This window comes from Melospiza georgiana, chromosome 2 (genome assembly GCF_028018845.1).
Source record: "Melospiza georgiana isolate bMelGeo1 chromosome 2, bMelGeo1.pri, whole genome shotgun sequence".
NCBI classification, from domain to species: Eukaryota; Metazoa; Chordata; class Aves; order Passeriformes; family Passerellidae; genus Melospiza; species Melospiza georgiana.
Genome location: NC_080431.1, coordinates 82,034,930 through 82,055,216, shown reverse-complemented (window position 1 = coordinate 82,055,216; position 20,287 = coordinate 82,034,930). Strand labels below are relative to the sequence as shown.

General features: G+C 44.3%; 1 protein-coding gene across 1 annotated transcript; it reads right to left on the bottom strand.

Annotated features, from left to right (window-relative positions):
• Nucleotides 1–2,873: 2,873 nt before the first annotated feature.
• On the bottom strand, nt 2,874–18,991 carry TNFRSF1A (TNF receptor superfamily member 1A). Its single transcript, XM_058045625.1, has 10 exons — nt 18,884–18,991; nt 9,862–10,063; nt 9,405–9,533; nt 8,958–9,104; nt 6,990–7,071; nt 6,606–6,673; nt 6,273–6,392; nt 5,904–5,941; nt 5,011–5,137; nt 2,874–4,437 (listed from the first exon to the last, which is right to left on the bottom strand). Exons 1-10 carry the CDS (start codon nt 18,920–18,922, stop codon nt 4,136–4,138), a joined length of 1,254 nt encoding a protein of 417 aa, XP_057901608.1. The 5' UTR covers nt 18,923–18,991; the 3' UTR covers nt 2,874–4,135.
• Between the last annotated feature and the right edge of the window lie 1,296 nt (nt 18,992–20,287).

The following is a 20,287-nucleotide window of genomic DNA, read 5'->3' as shown; positions in this document are numbered from 1 at the left end:
CTGGGAGGTTTCCACAGGCGCTTCTCCAGGATGACCAGAGCCCATTTCCTCAGCCTGTCCTCGCACGGGAGGTGCCCCGGTTCTCTCATCAACATCTTGGCCTCCTCTGGACTTGCTCCAACTGTTCCATGTCCTCCTCATGCTGCGGGACCAGAGCTGGACCCCGTACAGTTAAAATGTAAGTGTTCTATATGCAGGCATCATTGCTTCAGCGTTAGATAATCCAGGAGTAATGAAGACAAATAAATGAAATTACATAAATAGTTGTGTTTCTCTGGGGGCTGCTCTGTCCATGCAGCAGCCTGAGGAGCCTCCACTCCCACCTTCACATGTATTGCCCACCCAAGTCACCTTTGTCACCTTGAAGGAATCTTCAGCATTCTCTCAAACACCTCATAGCCATGGATTTCTGCAAAATTCCTGCATGAAGCTGTTAGTACAGGGTTAAATGTTTCTGAAAATCACGTATAACTAGGCCAAAAGAATGCTTGGTAATTGGGATAGTTTAGCAAGTGTGAAATATAAAGCTGTGTTTCGTGTCAATTACATACTGGCAATGTGTGTATTTGTGATTGCGATATGTGTAGAAACTGACCATGGGACAATTATAAAGACAAATTCTAATAACTGAGGAAAGTAAAGCATGGAAGAAGGCCTTTGAAACTATCTTTTGTTCGCAATTAACCTTAGTTGATTTAGGAGCATTTGAATTAAAGCCTTAAGGATGTTGCTCTTTGCTTGTAGTTAAGCCTTAAAGAGTTTTGCAATGATAACCTTTTGAAGTATAATTTTAGAATATTGCTTGTATCCTTGAAACTATAGCTTTGGAATATATATAAAGGAAGCATGCTTATCTCACACCTTAACAAAACAGAGAAAAGCAGCTTGGGAAAGGAAGATGAACATCAACTCAAGGATTTATAGTTTTGACCACAGGAAGCTGGACATCACTGTTATGAGATTTATAGTCTCTGCAATTAAAGGTGGACACACATCTGGGGAGCTGGACTTCACCAGATGGGATTCGTCTTCCTTTTTTCGGATACCGGACCCCCACCATCTGGGGATACTCCTTTTGGGATACATCCTGAGAAAAACTAAATCACAATAGTGTGTAGAGTTGTGATGTAAAAATTTTGAATGGAAACTGCTGAGAAAGCTTATGATATGAGTACCCCTATAAATACCTGTAAGCCTCAACTATTGGTGCGCCGTTGGAGGGAAAACTTCCCCCACTGTACCCAGCGCTGTATTGCTCCTACTTTACCATATTAAATAATAAATTGATTGCTGCTTGAATATTGGCCTAGTCAAGCTTCTTATTTATAACAGAAACTAGAATGTTTACAGTAACAGGGATCAGTATTTAGAGTTTCTAAGATACTGTAGGTGAGATTCGTACATGTTCATACAAGCTCAGGATAAGCTCTAAAGAAGCAATGTGGATAATGCTGTTACAGTGATTAGTGCTGTAGGTGAGATTGTACAAATATGTGCACTTTGAACAAAACCACGGAGCTAGATTTGGGTTGCTAATACCCCTAGTTCCTGTGTGCCTCAATTAAGCACCTGCATATAGTCTGTGATTGTGTGTACTCCCCAACACCAACAAAGCCACTGGCAACCCAGCAGTGGCCTGGGGCTTGCTGCTTGTGGCCTATCTTGTGCCACAAGATTTGCCACACATGGATTTTAAGTGATGTACTGAACAGTTTGAGATGGGGAAAAAAACCCATGGCTTAGACATCACACCTGGCAAAGATTTCCAAGAATTTCCCCACTTCAAGCACTTTGAATATATAGCATTCACTTCTAATAATTATCATTCTGTTGTGCTTGTTGAACATAAATTATGAAAGAAAAAGTGTATTACAGTGTGTCGCAGACATCCTTTCACTAAAAATCCTCTCTTGGGATTTTTCTCCTTCTGAGAAGCTGAGGCCTCAGAAACAAAATGCAAACAATAGTTATCTGCTGCTGTGGAATGAATCAGGTGGTTTTTTGATTGGGCCATCTTGAATGTTTACAATTAATGGCCAACCACAGACCAGACAGCTTGGACTCTGTTTGAGCCACAGATCTTTGTTATTCACTCTTTTCTATTCTTAGCTAGCCTTAAGATGAAACCTTTCCTTCTATTCTTTTTAGTATAGTTATAATGTATTATATATATATATCATAAAATAATAAATCAAGCCTTCTGAACACAAAGTCAACATTCTCGTCTCTTGCCTCATCCAAGAACCCGTGTGACCACTGTCACAACAGTGAGCTTTGTACTGCCTCTGATTAAAATAAAAAAAGCAACAATATCATCCTCAATTAAAATAGAATGTAGGCATAGCAAAACAAAGCCTCAAACTGGGAATTAAGACTGATGTCAGTTCCTGGCTTTGTCACTGACGGTCGGGAACTTCCATGTTTCAAGGAGGAAACTTTCAAGTAGAATAGTCCTTCCTTATTTAACATGGTGCTCTGGTTCCTGAGACAAAAACATGTAAGATGAACATTAAAGTATAACCTATTATTATTCTTTTATTTAAAGATCTTTTCCAGTTTAAAAAGCCAGATACAAATCCAAATGATTCATTGTATATTGCTTAAAAAGTCACTCTAAATGTGCTGGCATTCATATTCTGGAATATCTGAGAAGACCTGAAACTGGAGTCCATTTAAATCCTGCCCTCAGCTAGTTTCTTGTGATGTGAGGTCTGCTAAGTTTTACATACCAAAGTACATAAAACCTGAGTTTGTTTTTTTTTAAATGTACAAGACCACCAAACCATCTACTCTTGATGCCTCTGTAAGTTATTCCTCTTCGTCTCCCCCCAGCCACAGTCAACAGAAAAGAAGCTGATATGAGCAAAACCAGAACAGAGGTAAAAATATTCACTTTAATTCAGAACATTTAGTGTATTTACAATAGAAAGTTCCTCTCTGATCAAGGGATTAGAGACTGAAAAACCCATGTTACAAACATGTGGACAACCTGCACCTGGTGCAGGCTAGTTGATTTTTTTTCCATATCTGGTTCTCCCAGGGTAATTCTGGTGAGAAGCGATGGGGAGAGCCTGGAGATGGTACTGGATGGCTCCCACAGCCAAGCAGCAATCACAGTCCAGGAAGTAGTGTGCAGTTATTCAACAGTTGCTAGAACATCTATACAGACACGTACACAGTCCCATGTGCAGTTAGATTCACGGAATCATCCAATGTAGGTGAGCAGGTAGACACAAGCCTACCAGCCTGTGTGCAGGCACAGACTTGCAGAGGTGCTCATGCTACCTGTGCCCATGCAGAGGTGCCACCTCACCCAGGCAGGCGCACACGCTCCTTGCCACCCTGCACCTGGACAAACACACAGGCAGGTGTTTTGTTAATGCTAACTTACATGATTTCTAGATACAGAAAAAAAAAACTTGAGGAAAAAAGCACCAACCCTCTCATCTGACTCAATGGCTTGGAATTCTCACTCCTCTGGAACCTGAGGGACATGGTGTGGAAAGGATGATGTCCTCCTGTTTCTCACAGAGACAGAACCAGTTCTGAATCTCCAGGAGACTTTTGCTACAGCAATACCAACTAGTTGCTACTGGTTGACACCGAGAGGGGGCAATCCTCTCCTGCTCCCAGAAATAGGCACATCCTCCTACCACTTCCTCTGAGTCAGATTTAGCAATCAAAAGGCTGCAATATGAGCCACTTCAACCGGTTGATCTCGCAGAAAAATAGATCTGCAAGAAGTGAGTGAGTACTCAGCTTAACCAAAGCACCCTACAAATTTACCCACCACACGATGTGTGGAGCACCTGCTTCAGCAACAACTTGTCCATAGAAGCTGATCCATGATCAAGTCACTCAGAGCTCCTATTTGCATCTTGCTCAGACTCCACACACCACTTCCTTGATGAGGTGCTTCCCCTCCTTGGGAGAGGAGGTGTTGCAGAGGTATGCCATGGCTTAAAGGTTGAACTATGTGGTGGTTAAGAAGCAAACCTCAGCCTTCCTCCAGCATAACCTGCTGCTGTCTCCAACAAAACCAGCTGATAAGTGTTACAAAGATGGGGAGATATGAGGAAAGAAAGAGAGCTATGATCCCCTCTTAAAGGTCAAAGGCAGCCTAAGCAGAAATAGATTAAAGATGGTTGCGGAGGCTGCAAGGCTGAGGAGAGTTCTGGTTGAGCAAAGCTTCTTGAACAGCCTCACTGCAGCCACTGAGCTCCATGTGGTTGAGAACACGGCTGATGTGCTCCACGGTGGCAGCACGGCCCATCTGCAGCCTCCAGAGGCGGAGCATTTCGTACTGGGCGTCCCGCAGGCGCCGGTGCTCCAGCTCAATCCGCTCCAGGTCGCAGTCGCTGAGCCCCAGGCGCCGCACAAACTCCTTCCACCGCGACGGCGGCACGTGGTCCACCACCGTGTACAGAACAGCAGGGGCTGTGGACACACAGGGAAACCCTGAGAAGCAGGATTCTTCCACCTCAAGGACAATGGGGATAACCCAGGGCTGGAGGTTGCCCTGGCATCTTGCATTGCCCCCTCTTATTCAAGCCTTCTCCACTTCTCCAGAGTAATCACACCGACTCCAGACTTGCTCTTGTCTCTCAAAGTATAATGGCAATGTTTCCATATGCTCTTGTATAAGGCTATGAGCAGAGTCAAGCACATTTTCTTAGGGCCTTTCTGCCATACATTCTTGAAAATGAGCAAATTATTAAAATTATTCTGGGTCACTGCCCATATTGACAGCATGTCAATATATATGGCAATCCATTTTGCTGGTAGGGAAAAGGGACAACAGAAAGGCCTTGCACAGATATTTGGTATATTTGACATATACAGACTCACAGGCTCTGGGCATGCTTCTGCCTTTCTACTGTGCTGTTCATGGGTACACATCCAGGTCACATACACTGGGTAAGGTCTCTCCAGCATACTCCTAGCTGCATCTGCATAATTACGTTCCCATTTGACTGGGGAAGGAGAGAAGGATGGAGGAGTTTCACTTACTGTCTGGAAGCTGTGTCTTCCTGGCAGATCTGACACAGTCTGGTGAACTCTGCATTGTATTTAATGGCAATTCTTTTTCCTTCTGGGACTCAGGACGAAGGGTGGAAATTTCATTTTTTTCCTCGACCTGAAAGACACATCACATAGTCCAGAATTACCCACGGCAGCACAATACACCTGTCTCCTGGAAGCAGCCGCTAACTTTATATACTAAAATTTATCCAAGATAGATGAGGAGTGGGTGTTGAGATTTTAATCCTTCCTACATGCCTTGTTTCAGCAGAGGACACCAAACATTTCTTTCCAGCAGAACCCAAAGAGTTTAACTTTCTTTTGGCACCATAAAACAGTAGTCCAGGAAAAAGTATTTCTTTACAAAATCAAGTAAGGCTGGTACCCAAAATCACCACCATTCTAGAAGCTCCACATGCCATCTTTCCCATCAGCCTCCTCTGTAAGGCTGTGGAAACTCCACCTCAGCTGCTGCCTGGGCACTCTTATGTTACCTTGGACCTCAGAGAATACTGTGAAGCAGCACTGAGAGGCTTGTGGAGTCAAGATCTGAAGTGAAATAAAATTAATTAAATCTTCCAAGCTTGGGGTACATAAAGAGAAAAGGGGATTAAGGATCAACTACCTGAACAAAATGCATCCAGGAAAAAAAAAAAAAGCCAGGAGTTTGAAAAGCATCCTCTAGAAGAGGGGAAGTAAAGTGTTACTGGCTCCACCTTCTACAGGAAAAGACTTCTGAGTTAGACAGCCCTATTACTCAGCTCACTTGAAAATACAACGCCTGAAAACAGCCCATGGGGAAAAATATTACTCCAGATCCCAGGCTAACATATTTAAAAGTGGAAGGGAAGCTGTATATATATACTCATCATCTTGCTCACCTCTGATACTGGCTCCTTGGTTGTCGGTGGCAAAGAAACTTCAAAGAAAGAAAAAAAAAAAGAAAGTAGAAATTATTTTCACTTCCTCTTGTCCCAGAAAAAACTGGAAAGCAGCTACTCACAATCCTGCCCTCAAAAATGTTTTATAGCAAAATAAACATCCCAGAAATAAGCTCAAGTGTACATCCAGTCATAGCTACAGGCCTGGATGCAGAACTGCAATAAGAGCCTCGGCTATTTAATTCTTGTGCTACTCTGGCCTTGCAGCAGAGCAGAGTCAGGGGATCCCACTTTGTCCCTCACACACAAAAGCACACAGAAATCAGTGTCTATCCCAGCCAATATCACTGCACATGCCACTGTACTCACCACAGGAGCAGAAAGGCCCTGTCTTACGTTTCTGGACCAGCTTCCCTACTTTACATGCAATGCAGAGGACGAAGATAACTCCAAATATTGCAACAAGGGTGCCAAGTACAAGGTTTCCATCTGGACAAAAGGAAGAGAGCAAATGCATGAGTGAGTAAGAAAAGAGGAGGTAAGTGCTAGAGGAAGAACAGCAAGTGGAGATTTGCAAATGGTAGGGAGAAAAAGGATAAAGGTTTGACAAAGTGGAAAATAGAACCCTTTACAAAAGGCATTAAGAAAACAACACCCCACAATGAAAAGATTCCAGTGCCCTTCAGTCCCCTGAGCACTCACTCAGCCCAGATGAAGTCGGTGAGGTAGTGACTGGGCTGGGACACAGCAAGCAGTCTTCTCCAGTGCAGCTGAAGGGGCAAATCAGAGAGGTGAGCACATGTGCAATGAAACTCTGGCCATTTCCAACCTCCCTAATTAACAGACAAGTCAAGATGAGCCTGCAAAGCAGAGCAATGCAGTGTGACTAGTGACTTTGGGCTCTTAGTGGGCTAATGCCCACATGGAGGAGACTGGGGGTGAATACCTACTTGCCTCAGAAAGGCAATTAGAATATTGTAAAGTTATGCCTAGATAGAAAGTGTCATGAGAAGAATTTCCTCCCCCCATGAAGCTCCTGCTGTCCCTCCTACTCAGTGGTGGGGCATGCAGAGTAAAAAAGCTCACCTGTTGCAAGGCTTGCAAATATTACTACGTGACAGGAAGAATTGAGGCTTACACCTGCAAATTGCATCTTTGTTCTTTGAACCTGTAGAGGAAAAAAAAAAATCAGAAACTGTTGCCATAATATGGACAAAGAAGAAAACAAAGGGGGAAAAATCAGCTTCAAAATGGATGAAAGATCCTTTTTTTAAGCCTGCTACTGAAAACTGCTACTGAAGAAGAGATAAAGGAATTGATCTATATATAAAAACAGAGTTGAGGGAGGATAAAAGTAATAAAAATAAGAGTGCCTCTGTCCTGAAGGTGGGCACCCCTGTAGAGGCTTGGAAAGGGACTATAATTAGAGAGCAGCTGGAATTAGTGTAATGCGCAAAAAGCAGTAAAAGTCACCCAAGTTCAAGCATGACAGGAAGGGGAAACCACATTAGTCAGGCCAAGATGAGGGAGAAGTGGTCCCTGAGCAGCTGGGACTGGTGAGGAAGTCAGTTCAGGGCAGGGAGAAATCATTACAAGTCATGGGACGCATAAGCATTCTTCTGATGCCGTGAGTGGAAGGGGTAAGAAATGAAAGAACTCTCACTTCTAAGCAAGGCACAGGAGAGAGCCTGAATAAAACAGGTGTGAGGAGGAGCAGGCAAGAGCAGTGATGGAAGGACATCAAATTGCACGAGAGAAGGGGGAAACGTACTAGAACAAGGAGTATGCATCCTGTTATGAGTGAGGGAGGGGACTGAAACAGTTCTACATCAGCCAAGAGGGAAGGAAGCTGCTCAAGGACAGTGTGCAATCACGACCCTTGAGGAGAAGCTTAAGCATGGAAAGTGTGACAAGATCATTGAACACTAGAGGGAACACATTCACCAGTGAAACAGCAAGCCTCACACTGGGCAGGGTAAGAGATGGGAAAGGGATCAGGAGCAGCACAGTGTGCAAAGAAGACAGGATAGCTTTAACACAAGGTAGGATGTGGCAGCAGCTGCACTGGAAGCATGGGCCTGCTAGACAATTAAAGAACAATGACTAAATTAATTATAATTGTATCTTTGATACAGATCATGAGCAGCTGAATAAGATGTTGAGAGGGGAGTGTGTGTCCTTGGACTGGAGACAGCCCCTAAGGAATGTATGTACGTGCAGATTTGGAAGACCAGTCGGGGTGTGAATGGGCACGGATGTGTGATGTCTTGTTTGGCTGCACAGTCAGATCCACTGGTGCAACCTTATAAAAGAGCTAATCAAGGAAATAAAGTCAGTTCACTTTGCATCCAATAGTGACTCATGCTTTCTCAATCCTCACATCAAAAGAAGACATTTAAGGGACATGGAAAGAATTAGACTACAGACAGCAGTGTTTGTTAAGATCTCTGATTCCTGACTTTGGGACAGCTAACACAAGTACTTCTCCCAGACACTGGCATCATCCCAAGGTAATGCCCAGTTCCACTGGGTATAGTTCAGCATTACTAGCAGCTCTTTACTTTAGAACACTGTGGTTGCTCAGCAATTAGTTCAGTTCAGACAAGCAGTTCAGCTGGGCACCAGGGCCAGAGGTATTTTCGTCCATCATACTCAAAGTGCTTCTAGCAGTTGGTAGGGAAAATGCAGTGAGCATCAGGAGAAAAACAAACAAGGAAGGCAAAAACATAAAGAACATAAAGATCTTGCTTCTAGAACATAAAGATCTTGCTTCAGGACAGACAAGGCAGAGGCACCAAAATTAAGTAGAAAGTAGCTCCTCACAACAGCCAAAACCAAGAAACAGTTCAAGGACAAAAGAAAGCAGCTATGATAGGAAACAGGGATTGATGCCAGAGCAGGCAAAAAATAGGAGTCTTTCTGGGGAAAGAGGGCAGACAAACCCCAGAGTTGTTCCAAAACCACCATCCTTCCAGTGCAAGGCACTGCAGCATATCAGAAATTCTACCCTACTACAGTACATCTGCACTGGAGCCATATCCATGCCATACTCACAGCTGGTAATAATCCCATTGGCACACAAGCTGCAGTTCCTGCACTGGAAGTATTCCGACTCAGAATCAACCTGATACTGATTCTTCTGACAGCCACAGACAGTATCTTGCTTTGGGTTGCAGGGTGTCTCTACTATCTGCTGCAGTGCTGAGGAAAGAAAGGAGAAATTATTACTCCAGCCTCCACCTTCAACTGAGAGCACTGTCATGATCATAGGTATTGTTATCCCCTAATTTTCACAGAAAAAGGCCAGAAAGGCCTGCAAACTGTAGCTCAGACAGTTCTAGTTTGGTAAACCTTATCCCTGCTGTCCCAAATCCATCCCCATACACTGTCTTACCCATTCAACTGCTTACTTTTCCAAGCTCCCTTGCCCACCTTGCCATCCCCTCCAGCCCTCATCCACCCCCATTTTCCTCAGATCCTGCAGATCTGGCAGTGCCTCACCTGTACGGCAGCGTTTGCACTGGAAGCACTTAGACATGGTGTTATCAACAGCTGTGAATGTGCCATTGGCACATGGGAGACAGACAGTTGCTTGGTCAGGCCCTTCACAGTCTTTTGCCTTGTAGGTACCTGCAAGAAAATCACTTAGCAGAGCCCTGAGAGGAAGGCAAATGCATTGTCTTAGGGAGGACAGGAGTCACTGGCTCCTCAAAGAAACCCTGGAGTTGATGCCATAAGGACCAAGTATGCTTCCCCTCACCAGTGTGAATGACACTGACAGCCCATAAGAGGAGAAAAGGAATAAGAATAAATAAAAGAAATAAGAATTTATCTGGGTAGGGATAGGTACCAAGCGAAGGGAGAGCTGATTTGCTGTAGGAAAGAGACAGTTTGAGAGTGCAGGACCGGGAAATGCCTCCCAGGTGAAAGTCACTACTACTGCATTTATTTAGTGTACCTGCATGACACCTCATGCAGCAGTGGGTCTTTCTGGGGTGTAGGTATTGTCCCAGTTGACAGTGCATCTGTTTCTTTTCTCTCCTCAAGGGGTTAGAGGGGTCTCTTCCATCCAAAGCCACCCGACGGACTTGCACTCTATATGCCACTGGAGTAATTTCTACAGATTCCTTTGTCAGCACACAGACAAATATTAGAATAACCTGTAAATAGAGAGAGAGGGAGGGAGGGAGGGAGGGAGGGAGGGAGAAGAGAGAAACAAGGTGAGAAAACATTATATCCTCCTGCACACTGCACCTCTGATTTCAGCACTTAAAATTACATCATATCATGAGTTCAGCTTACTTGGTTAATTCTGGTAATGGGACCCTCCACTGGCAAATATATGTGGGGAGATGATCTACAAAAATAAACCCCAACAAACCAATGCCTGCCATCTGTGATATTAATATACCGTTCAATGGCCTCTATGGTAAACTGGTTGTATATAAAACAAATATTTTTCATGATGTGCATTTTATACATGGAATGCCTTGAAAATGCTGCAGCTTGCATAGAAGTTACACAAGAGCAAAGAAATGTTTTTATTAAGGAAGGCAGTAAAGCTGTCCATGTAGAAACAGTTCCACAGAGAAGAATGCATCCAGTACTTGCAGTTCCACTGAATAAATACACAAGATGGGAAGTTTGGAATAAGATGGCAAAAGAGGATCGCACTGCCTGCTAAGTACAGGAAATCTTACAAAACGCCTCCTGAGCAAGCCAGACCTAGTTACATGGGAAAATTAGGTTTTTGATTTCTCCCTGTGTTAAATGTACATTCTTCCTCTTAAACTGCAGCTGTTAACAATCAGCCCGTACAATTCAACACAAAAATGAGCAGCTTCTTCTTTTTTTAACTCTGTTAAGATTTGATTTCTATTTTTCCACTTGAAAGTTACTGTTATCATGCCAATCTTAACAGAAATGTTAGGATTGGCATGACTGCCACATGACTGTAAGAGAGGATGACTGTACACCCACACACACATGAACCAGGGGTTACAAGCACAGCTGCACCAATAATGAAGGATGCTGTTCCCTGGACATTGTTTGCAGGACACTGTTCCCAGCACTGAAATTGAGAAATATACTGTTTATGTAATGGCCAAAAGGCCTCCCCTCTGGTAAGAGGACAGCATAAATGACTCATCAGCAAAAGATCCTCTACCAGAAGGATGGTAATGAGATTGCAGTGTATCGCAGACACAACCCCTTTGCTTCTTGGCCCAATAGAAAAACAGACCTCAGGCATGCATTTCAAACATTCAGATTAAAAAAACCCATACAACAACAAAAAGGTTTAAAAAATCCCAACAAAACAAAACCAGGTCAAAACCTGGTCCAAAATATATGAAACCTGAAGTCAGCAAGTTTCTATAGCAAGGACCTATCCCATACCAACCAATGACTCCTGAAGAATATGAAAGATTTGTTGAAAAAATACTTTATGGTACCATGAAGAAGTCCAGCAGCATGATGAAGCCTTGATAACTTGCATCCCTGGTCATCCTCTTTGCACACAAGTGATCCTGGCCACACTGGACATCCATGTGTTGATGCTTCTGAGTATGGTACAGATGTACCAATGAACTCTGTACATGAGATCAAGTGGATGATGAAAATCAACTAATAACTTTTGCAAATAAACACCGCCCTGCCAATATAATCTCACACAAAGTTTTACTATACTACCTTCCCTGCAATTGTAATGTTTTCCCAGCTTGTTTTTTTGAAACTGTTTTGTTTTGAAGATGTCCAGCATTACAAGCACATCTTCAGAATTCTTTTTTTTTCCTTTTTTTGCTTTTTCAGCTGAGAGACTTAGAGCAAAAGCAAAGTAAACCAATAAGGGTAAACCACAGGCATGATACCAATTTTGTGGTAGCAAGCTTACCAAAAGATACATAGAATGAAATGGTTATGACAGCCCTGCACTGTTATGTTTCTCTTTCAGAATTAAAGCCTTGGGGGAGAAAGGTACACACCCAAAAGCAACTTAAAACCTCAAGAACGATGGAGTTTGCAACTTTGACAGAGCTAAAACATTGTTTTTTGGAGAGTTCTGACACATTCAATAGACCAGATGCTAAAATGGTGAACCGGAAAAAAGAGAACCACATATTTAAATAGATATCATTTCAGACTTCATTAGTTGACCACAGAATAATTGTAAGCACTCCAACAACTCCTCAGCAGAACTAAAAATTGTTTCAGCAGCTGACATTACAAGATTTATTGCTTGCAGGAAAACAAATAGAAGATCCTTCACACAGATGGTCTGACACACAGTAACAATAAAAACATTCTGATTCTCTAGCTAGTGATTAATCCCTTGATACGAAAACATAAACAGTCACTCCATAAGTCACACAAGTCATCAATAGAAAGAAGATAAAAGCATGAAAGATTAAGCTAAAAATACAGAGAAAATTGGTCAGATACACCTTCAAAGACAAAAGAAAACAGAAGTGGTTTTAATTTTTCAGATTAAGTGAAAGCATGTCTGTAAGTGTCATCAAAGCAGAGTTAAGATGGTACTGAACACAATTTGAAGAACAGAATGTCACAGGCCAGGAGTGACTCACATCCCAATGACTCGGCCATCCAGCAAAATCATTCACATGATGGAAAAAAAACACCAAAACACCTCCATCTTAAGCAGCTCCCCAAGCCATTCAGCAATACACTGATTTATACCAATGAACAGCTTCATCAAATTCAGGTAATACATGAAATTAGAACAGTCTGTTCTGTTTCAGTTGGAAGGCACATAACTCATGGTATATGAACTGTAACAACCATATTACAGAACTGATGGACTACAGAACTGATCAAAATCCTCAGCAAAACCAATCTAAGAGGATATGAACATGACCACACAGCAACCACTTGGTAGTGAAAGAGTGACCCAATGAAGAGCAAGAAGACCCCATATAATAATGCTTTTTGATCCAGACTGTTGCTTGAGGGATAGGGAGTTTAGATCATAAGGGTGATATTGCCCAGGAATTTCTTTGTTGGGGATCCCTCTTTTGAAGCACCTGGCTTAAGCTACCATGGGACACAGTTGATTTGTACCAACAAATCTGTCTGATGGAAATGAGAGCCTGATTTTTAAAAATTCTTTTGCAGTTCCCCTCCTCTGGACACATTCAAGGAAATGTGCCAAAATCCTTAATTTGTGAGGCTCCCAACTGCTCCCAGCCCTGCGGGTGAGGCCGCAGCAGCGCTGAGCACGGAGGGTGATGGATGATCCCCCTCTGCCCGGCTGTGCTCTGTGTTTGATGCCCCAGGACACGGTTCCTGCCCTCTGGGCTGTGCCCTGCTGACCCTCACTGAGCTGCTGCTGCCCCCAGCACCCCCAGGGCCCTCCCTGCAGGGCGCTCTGCAGACACTCCTGTCACAGGTTGTATTTGTGCCCAGAAGTAACCCTGTCCCCACATTCAGGATCCAGCATCTGGACTTGCTCAATTTCATTCCAATAATCATTGCTCAATGCCCCAATTTATCTAGAATAAATACATTGAACAGAACTGACCCTAGAATTGAGCCCTGAGAAACTCTGCTGGTGATCAGTCACCAGCCAGATTTAGCTCTGAAGCCTCAAGTCATTGATAAGAGTTTGCCAGGCAAAGTTTAGAAGTCTTCTGCAAGTGAAACAAGCTGAATATCCATTGTTAGGTGTACAACACACTCCACTTGCCAGGATCAAAAAAACCAGCACCCACTAAGCAATTTCACAGAGATAATGTGTATTACCTAAGCCAAGTGGTAATTCAAACCACGTGTGATGCACACCACTGATTCACACCTACTCCGCCTTTTCAGTCAGCAGGGACTACCAGGGAAAACAGAGTCAGCAGAAACTCTGGGGTTTACTTCTGAAACTGCTGCAGGAATAACCAAAATATGGCAGAACACTGCTTCCTTAAAACATTCCACCCCCCCTCTGGATGACAGCTGCACATTTCCTCACACATAAGGCAACCCCAGTTCCTTCCCTGCCCTCACACCAGCACTTACTGCCCAGCACTTCACCTACAATGAAAAAAGACAGCACAAGCCCAAAAGTTCTTCTATGCAATGCTTTGACAGCTGAGACAGGAGTTAGGAGCCTTTCCACAATTTTCACACTCAAATATTCTCAAATTACTGCCACCACTACAATTTGCACAAGGGTGGAGGGAGCAGGAACAGTGACACACAGGTCATTTTGCTATCTTTAATACTGTTGCTTCAATATTTCTTGAGAAAACAGTACATCATACTACTAGTTATAAATATCTGTACTCTGTTGTAAATAATTGTGAATTAAGTCTTTTAGTCTCAGCATTATCATCATCAATGAAATCAGTATTTTATTCATATAAATATATTTTGTCATCCTTAATCCTCATGGACCAAGTTGCACGAAGATTCCATTGTAATAACTCAATCAACCACTTCTCTCAAAAAAGGCTTCGAGTTTGCAAATTCTATTTTTAAACTAATTAATTATCAATTACGTGCAAATAAGAGGCATTATGAGTTATTAGAGTGTCTCAAAATATTTTGTAACAGCAAGTTACCTTGGCTTAAGAATCCAGCATGATACACACCCCATGCACAAGTATTCTACACATAAATCATCTTTAATCATCATCATAAATCATCTGTCAACCTTTTTAATGAGTCATAAAAAATTAGTCAGCTTGGAGGCTTGGGCAAAAAACAGTACTTGCTCAGACTAATGAGCTACCAAAGAAATCAGAGTACAGGATTTGCTCTTATGTTCTTTGTCTGGTTCAGCCATTTCCAAAAGCTCTTTGAGGTTTGCATTTGTTTTAGTTTGCTATACAAAGATGAAAGGGAAACCAGAACTTCTGCTTTACACATTGAGAAATGTGCATGAAAGCAACATTTACAGGAAGCTTTCGTCATTGCTCTCTAAAAACTGGAAAGGACAAAAGAAGGCTACAAGAAATACTATTATAAATAATCCTCATTTTATGAAGATCAGATGAAATACTACTGTATTTCAGGCCTTGTCTAAATTCAGGAGACTAGTAATAGCTTTGATACAATGAAGAAAGGCCTTAGAAATCTTAACATAAAAATCAAAAGAAAACTGTGATTATCTATAAAGATTGTGGAGTTCACATCATTAAACATCATAAAGTATATAAAGTTAGAAGGCTTTATTTCATGTTAGTAAAGATTAAGAAAATAATGGAGAAGTCAGAAGGTGATAACAACCATAAGAAAATTTCTTTGGAAGCTTTCCCTCCAAGGACACTGTGGTGGACACTGTGTCAGAGTGCCACGTCCACTGACCCTCAACACCCAGCACTTGGCCTGCCCGTGCTCAGGGCTGAGTTCCACTGTGCTGCTGTACGGCCTCACATCAAAGCACTGATGGAGCAGGAGCCAGGGGAAGGCTCAGGGGATCCTTACTTTTCCATCCTGAAATGATTTTCAGCTGGGCATGAGCCCTGGGCCCCTGCCCACGCTGTGCCACAGACCTGCTCGTGCCCCTTGCCAGTGACTCACTAGGTGAACTTCTAAGTCAGGCGATTGTCAAATGCTGAGTCTTACTCATTGGAACAGATATATTCCTGTTTGGTTTAATAGGAAAATGTTGTGACATTGTTTGAGGTGTGCTTTCCACTGTCAGGTTCCTAAGAGCACAACACAAGGATATGTGTTAGTGAAGGAAGCACTCAGCTATCCGGGGATTACTGAAGAGAACATGAGGCATCTGCCCCAAATACAAACAAAGCCTCTTTGTGATGACTAAAGAAAATGGGCAAGAAGGAGCAAAGTGACAACACTGGGTTTACCACAAATAATACTGCTAATGCAGAAAATTGATTACTTAATGAAAAGGGAAAGGCATCCAGACTGACAGTACTGGTTACTTGTGAGAACAAAAACTGCCACGTAAGTGTACTTAGCACAGACCCTAATATAAACATTTCATTTGGCTAGAAACAGTCAGTCCTAAAAATAGAAATTGAAACTAGATTAATATGCAGTTAAAGTTCAATTAAGCTTGTTGAAAACAATGAGAAATGCAATCAAATGCTATGAATTATTAGGAAAGGATGCGAGAGCAAAACCAAGAGTGTTGTTATGACAATATATAAAGGATTGAATTTGACTGTAGTTCTGGTCCTCAGTCTTAAGAATATAAATTAACTCAGATATAATACAAAGAAAAGTAAAAAGGACCACCATTGGTACAAACTGACTGCCACAAAGGGAAAGATAAAATATACCAGTCCATAAAAGAGACACCTGAGCCAAGGATCCTGTAGCAGGCTCAAAGCCACGAATGCCAAAGAGAAGATGAACTGGGATGAGTGTTCTCTGTCTCCTCCAGTACAAGAACTAAGAGGCATCACATAAGACAAGCAGCAGAGAGGTTCAAAACCAACACAGGGAGGTACTTTTTCAGCCAACATGTAGCTGAGGTGTGGGCCTCCATGAGAGACTGCTGGCTCTGCCAGAAACCTGTCCTGGTTCCAAAATTTATCACCACACCCATGGGAGAAGGAAAAAAAAAAAAAAAGGGATGCAAAATATGAAGACGCCATTTCAGCTTGGAAATTCCTACAGTCCCAGCCCCCTGGAAGCCAGGAAAGTATTCTTATTTTTCATTGCTGTACACTTGCCCTGCTCCAAATCCCTTGGCAGACACCTGTGACTGGTCACTACTGGAAACAGGCTGGTGGCCCAACAGCTCTTTCTTACAATGCACTTGGTGGCCTGGTTTCCAATTTTTATATAATGTAGCTTCTAACTTCAAAATGGCAGTTTCTCCCCTTACTTTGAAAATAAATCAGTGCCAGAAGTACCCTTATGGCTATTTTGTCTTTTTTCTTCATAAAACAGAATTTTCTTTAATAAATGAAACTTCAATTATATTTTTAATGAGACAGAAAACACCCTGGCCTCAGTGAAGACAGATGCAATTTTGTCCACTGTAAAAGTTAGGAGTGCATAGGGAAAACACAGAGCACCTGAAAATTAATTTAAGACAGGCAGAAAGAGTGAATACATGGAAACAGGCTACAGGAAATTTTGAAGAATCACAGGAAACATACAAGAATCAGAAGAGTAGAAGGGAGGCATTAGGGGACCAAGAAGGGCTATGAGGGCAAACAGGATGATATGCAATGTAAATGACAGTGGATGGGCATGCAACAGAGTGAGAGTGAGACTTGAAACTCTGAGGGGGGAAAAAAGAGAATATGATTTAATTGAAAAGATAAACGTTATCTGTTGGGAGTAGAGTGCTATTGACAACTTGAAATGACATGCAAATAGGAAGGGAGAAACATCTTCAAAAAGAAATCCCACTGAAGGACACTTCCTCCAGTGCCTTATTTAACTGAAGATAATATAATGATTTTGGGGAATCCAACAGATCTTTCTCTTTTTGCCAGCTGAATGAGTAATATGACATATAGTACCAATTTGCACTAAAACATGTGCACCTCTATTCTTAAGCCAGAAATACACTTTTCAGGTTTGCTATCTGCTTTGCAATCTGTCCATAAGTCAACATAAGTCCATAAGTTTGTGTGTCCTACCAAGGTCCCAAGGTGGTAAGTGATGCACAACTAGAGTCAAGGTATTCCTTCTCTCCAGTTTTAGCTGTGTTGTCCTGACATTGCTAGCTTCAAGTCTACTACGAGGGTTTCCAAACTTCAAGCGGTAAAAAACCCCCAAGACCAAATCCAAACCCTTCTGGAAGGTAACTTTGCCCGCATTGCAACTTTCTGACCACAAATTAACAACTAAGCCAACATTACAAGGCCAGCGCAGCCAAGGGCAAGCACGCATTACCAGGATGTTCAAGTGTTTAAGGACAACAGTTTGACCTCGTAACCTCTACAGCAGAATTTATAGCCATGTCATGATGCCGAGTGACACCACTCCGCTGTCCCAGCTTTAGCACACATCTGCTGATACTCGATAGCCATTCACATCTGGCAATCAGGCTATTCATAAAACTCTCCAATATCTTTTAAAACTTTTTCGCCCGCAAAATCACAACAGGCAGCTTACGAAGCCCGGGCAGCCTAAAGAAGATCTACCGGCTGAAGAGGTGAACTTGCTCTTATACAAATCCCGTGGTTTGGGGCGTAGCTACAGCCCTCTAATCTTTGTTCAGACGCCCGCAGAGTGGCATTTGTGTGCGCCCGGCTGCGCAGCAAAGCGGGGGCGGCTCATCGCCGGTCCCCGCACAGCGGCCGAGGGAGCGGAGCGGCTCCGATCCCGATCCCGGCCCGGCGCTCGGTGTCCCGGAGCGGAGCGGCTCCGATCTCGGCCGGGCGCTCGGTGTCCCGGCTCGGGCGGCTCCGATCCCGGCCCGGCGCTCGGTGTCCCGGCGAGCTCCGCCGCCCGGACCCCCCGCGCGTTAACGGCCGCGCCGCGGGCTTCGGGGAATCCGCCGCCGTTCCTGTAAGCCCAGACGCCTTCTCCCTGAGTCAGGGATAAATCCCGGGAACGGCGCCAGAGAACTCGGTGCCCAGCGGAGGGCGGGAGGCGGCGATCCCGGCGGTGCCGCTGCCCCGCGGGCACCCGGCGGATGGCGCGGCTGCGCTCCCGGTCCCGCTACCGCCGCTCCTGCCGCTCTAGCGCCGGCACCAGCCTCCCCTGCGACGACGACCGCCCGCCTCGCCCTGCCGCAGATTCCCCGAGCCTTCTCCCGCCGCCGGCCGCCCCGGCATGGGGCTGCCGAGAGGAGAGCCCCAGCACCCCGGAGAGGGCGAGCAGAAAGCGGGCTGGGCGCAGAGCGGCAGCGATCGGGAGCCCGACGGCGCCCGGGAGAGTGGAAGAGAGCCCGGGCCCGAAGGCTCGACGGCGGACACCGCTCGGCGGACCCGCGGCGAGCTGCAGATCGCCGGGACCGGAGGCGTCGCCGGGCGAGGCGGTGTCCCGCCGGCGCTCGGCCCCGCTGCGCCGGGAGCGGCGAAGCCCCCGCCGTGCCTTACCGTCCCCAGCGAGGAGCGGGGCAGCGCCGGGCCGCGCATGGCTCCGCGGGCCGCTACATCCCCGAGGCAGGGTGCCCTGCGCGCAGAGAAAGCCGGCCCAGCCGTACCCAGCGCCGGCCGGAGCAGCGCGCAGGCTGACTACCCCGTCTCCAACTTCCTGGCAGCGGCAGCAGGAAAGAGAGCGGCGGGCGGGAGGCGGCCCGGAGCCCCGGCGAGCCCCGCCCGCCCGCCGCCGGGCCAGGACCGGCGTCGGCAATATTCCCTAGAAACCCCGATGGACGAGCTGAAGGAAAGCGAGGGATGGGGCATCGAATGGATAAAGCTGCTAGAAAACACAAGGGAAAGGAGTCAGAGGAGGTCTGCTGAAATCTTAAAGTTCTTGACGCAGGAGTGTTTCACTCTTCAGCTGTACTTTCCACGTGAAGATTAACCATGTACTTAGAAGAAAAAGACTTTTTGCATCTTAACTGCCCTAATTTTAAAGAAAGGCATTGTGCAGCCACGATCAGCATTTTTAGAGTCTATATGACCATCCTGCAGTTTTTAATTTAAAACACACCTTCTCTTGCATGCTCCAATGAACCAACTGTACAGATAGTGCAAATATAAGCAAAACCAACATGATATTCTGTGTAAGCCCTGCTTCATTTAATATATCCTCTTAGCATGTTTGAAAAACAAAAATACAGCTAGGAATGAGTGGCTAAATGTTAAAGAACCCCCCTTGATTTGTTGCCCATTAAGACTTCCCTTTGCTTTCTGGAATTGTCTCTATACTCCAGTAAAAGACATTAGATCAAGTTACTAAGCATATTTTTGGAAGAATTTCCCCATTTCAGTACAAAATGGGTACAATTCACGCCATGGACTGCCTGAATTACTGCGGAGAAATCCAAACCCCTCCTCAGACTGATCCTACAACGGAGTTGCTTATCTGCAGTGTGGAAGCCAACGACAGCACGTGCACAGGAGAAAACAAGGAGGGCACTTTTCCACACTTTGGCTTGGAACAGCTGTGACTTCCCAGCTGCAAGTCTCAGGAGGGAAGGAAATAGCAGAATAACCTGTTATCAGATTGCAGCCATCTCTAGCGATAGAGGTGGAAAAGATTTTTTCCTGTTCTTTTCCTAACCTCGAATGAGGACAATACAAAATTATCCCCTAAAGGGAAAATTCTGGCATGCATTCTGTGAAGGAGGAAATCATGTTTTCAATTAATAATGCTGTTTCAGGTTTAGCACTTGCTGGCATGTGAGTGGATGAGGCACATCCTTCAATCTTCCTGGAGCTTCAGCCTTCAAAAAAATAAAAAAGGCAAAAACCAGCTTCACTTCTCTAGAACTACATAAATGTCAAAAAATCCCTGTGAATCTTCACATTTGACTCCTCCCAAGTTCGGGGAGG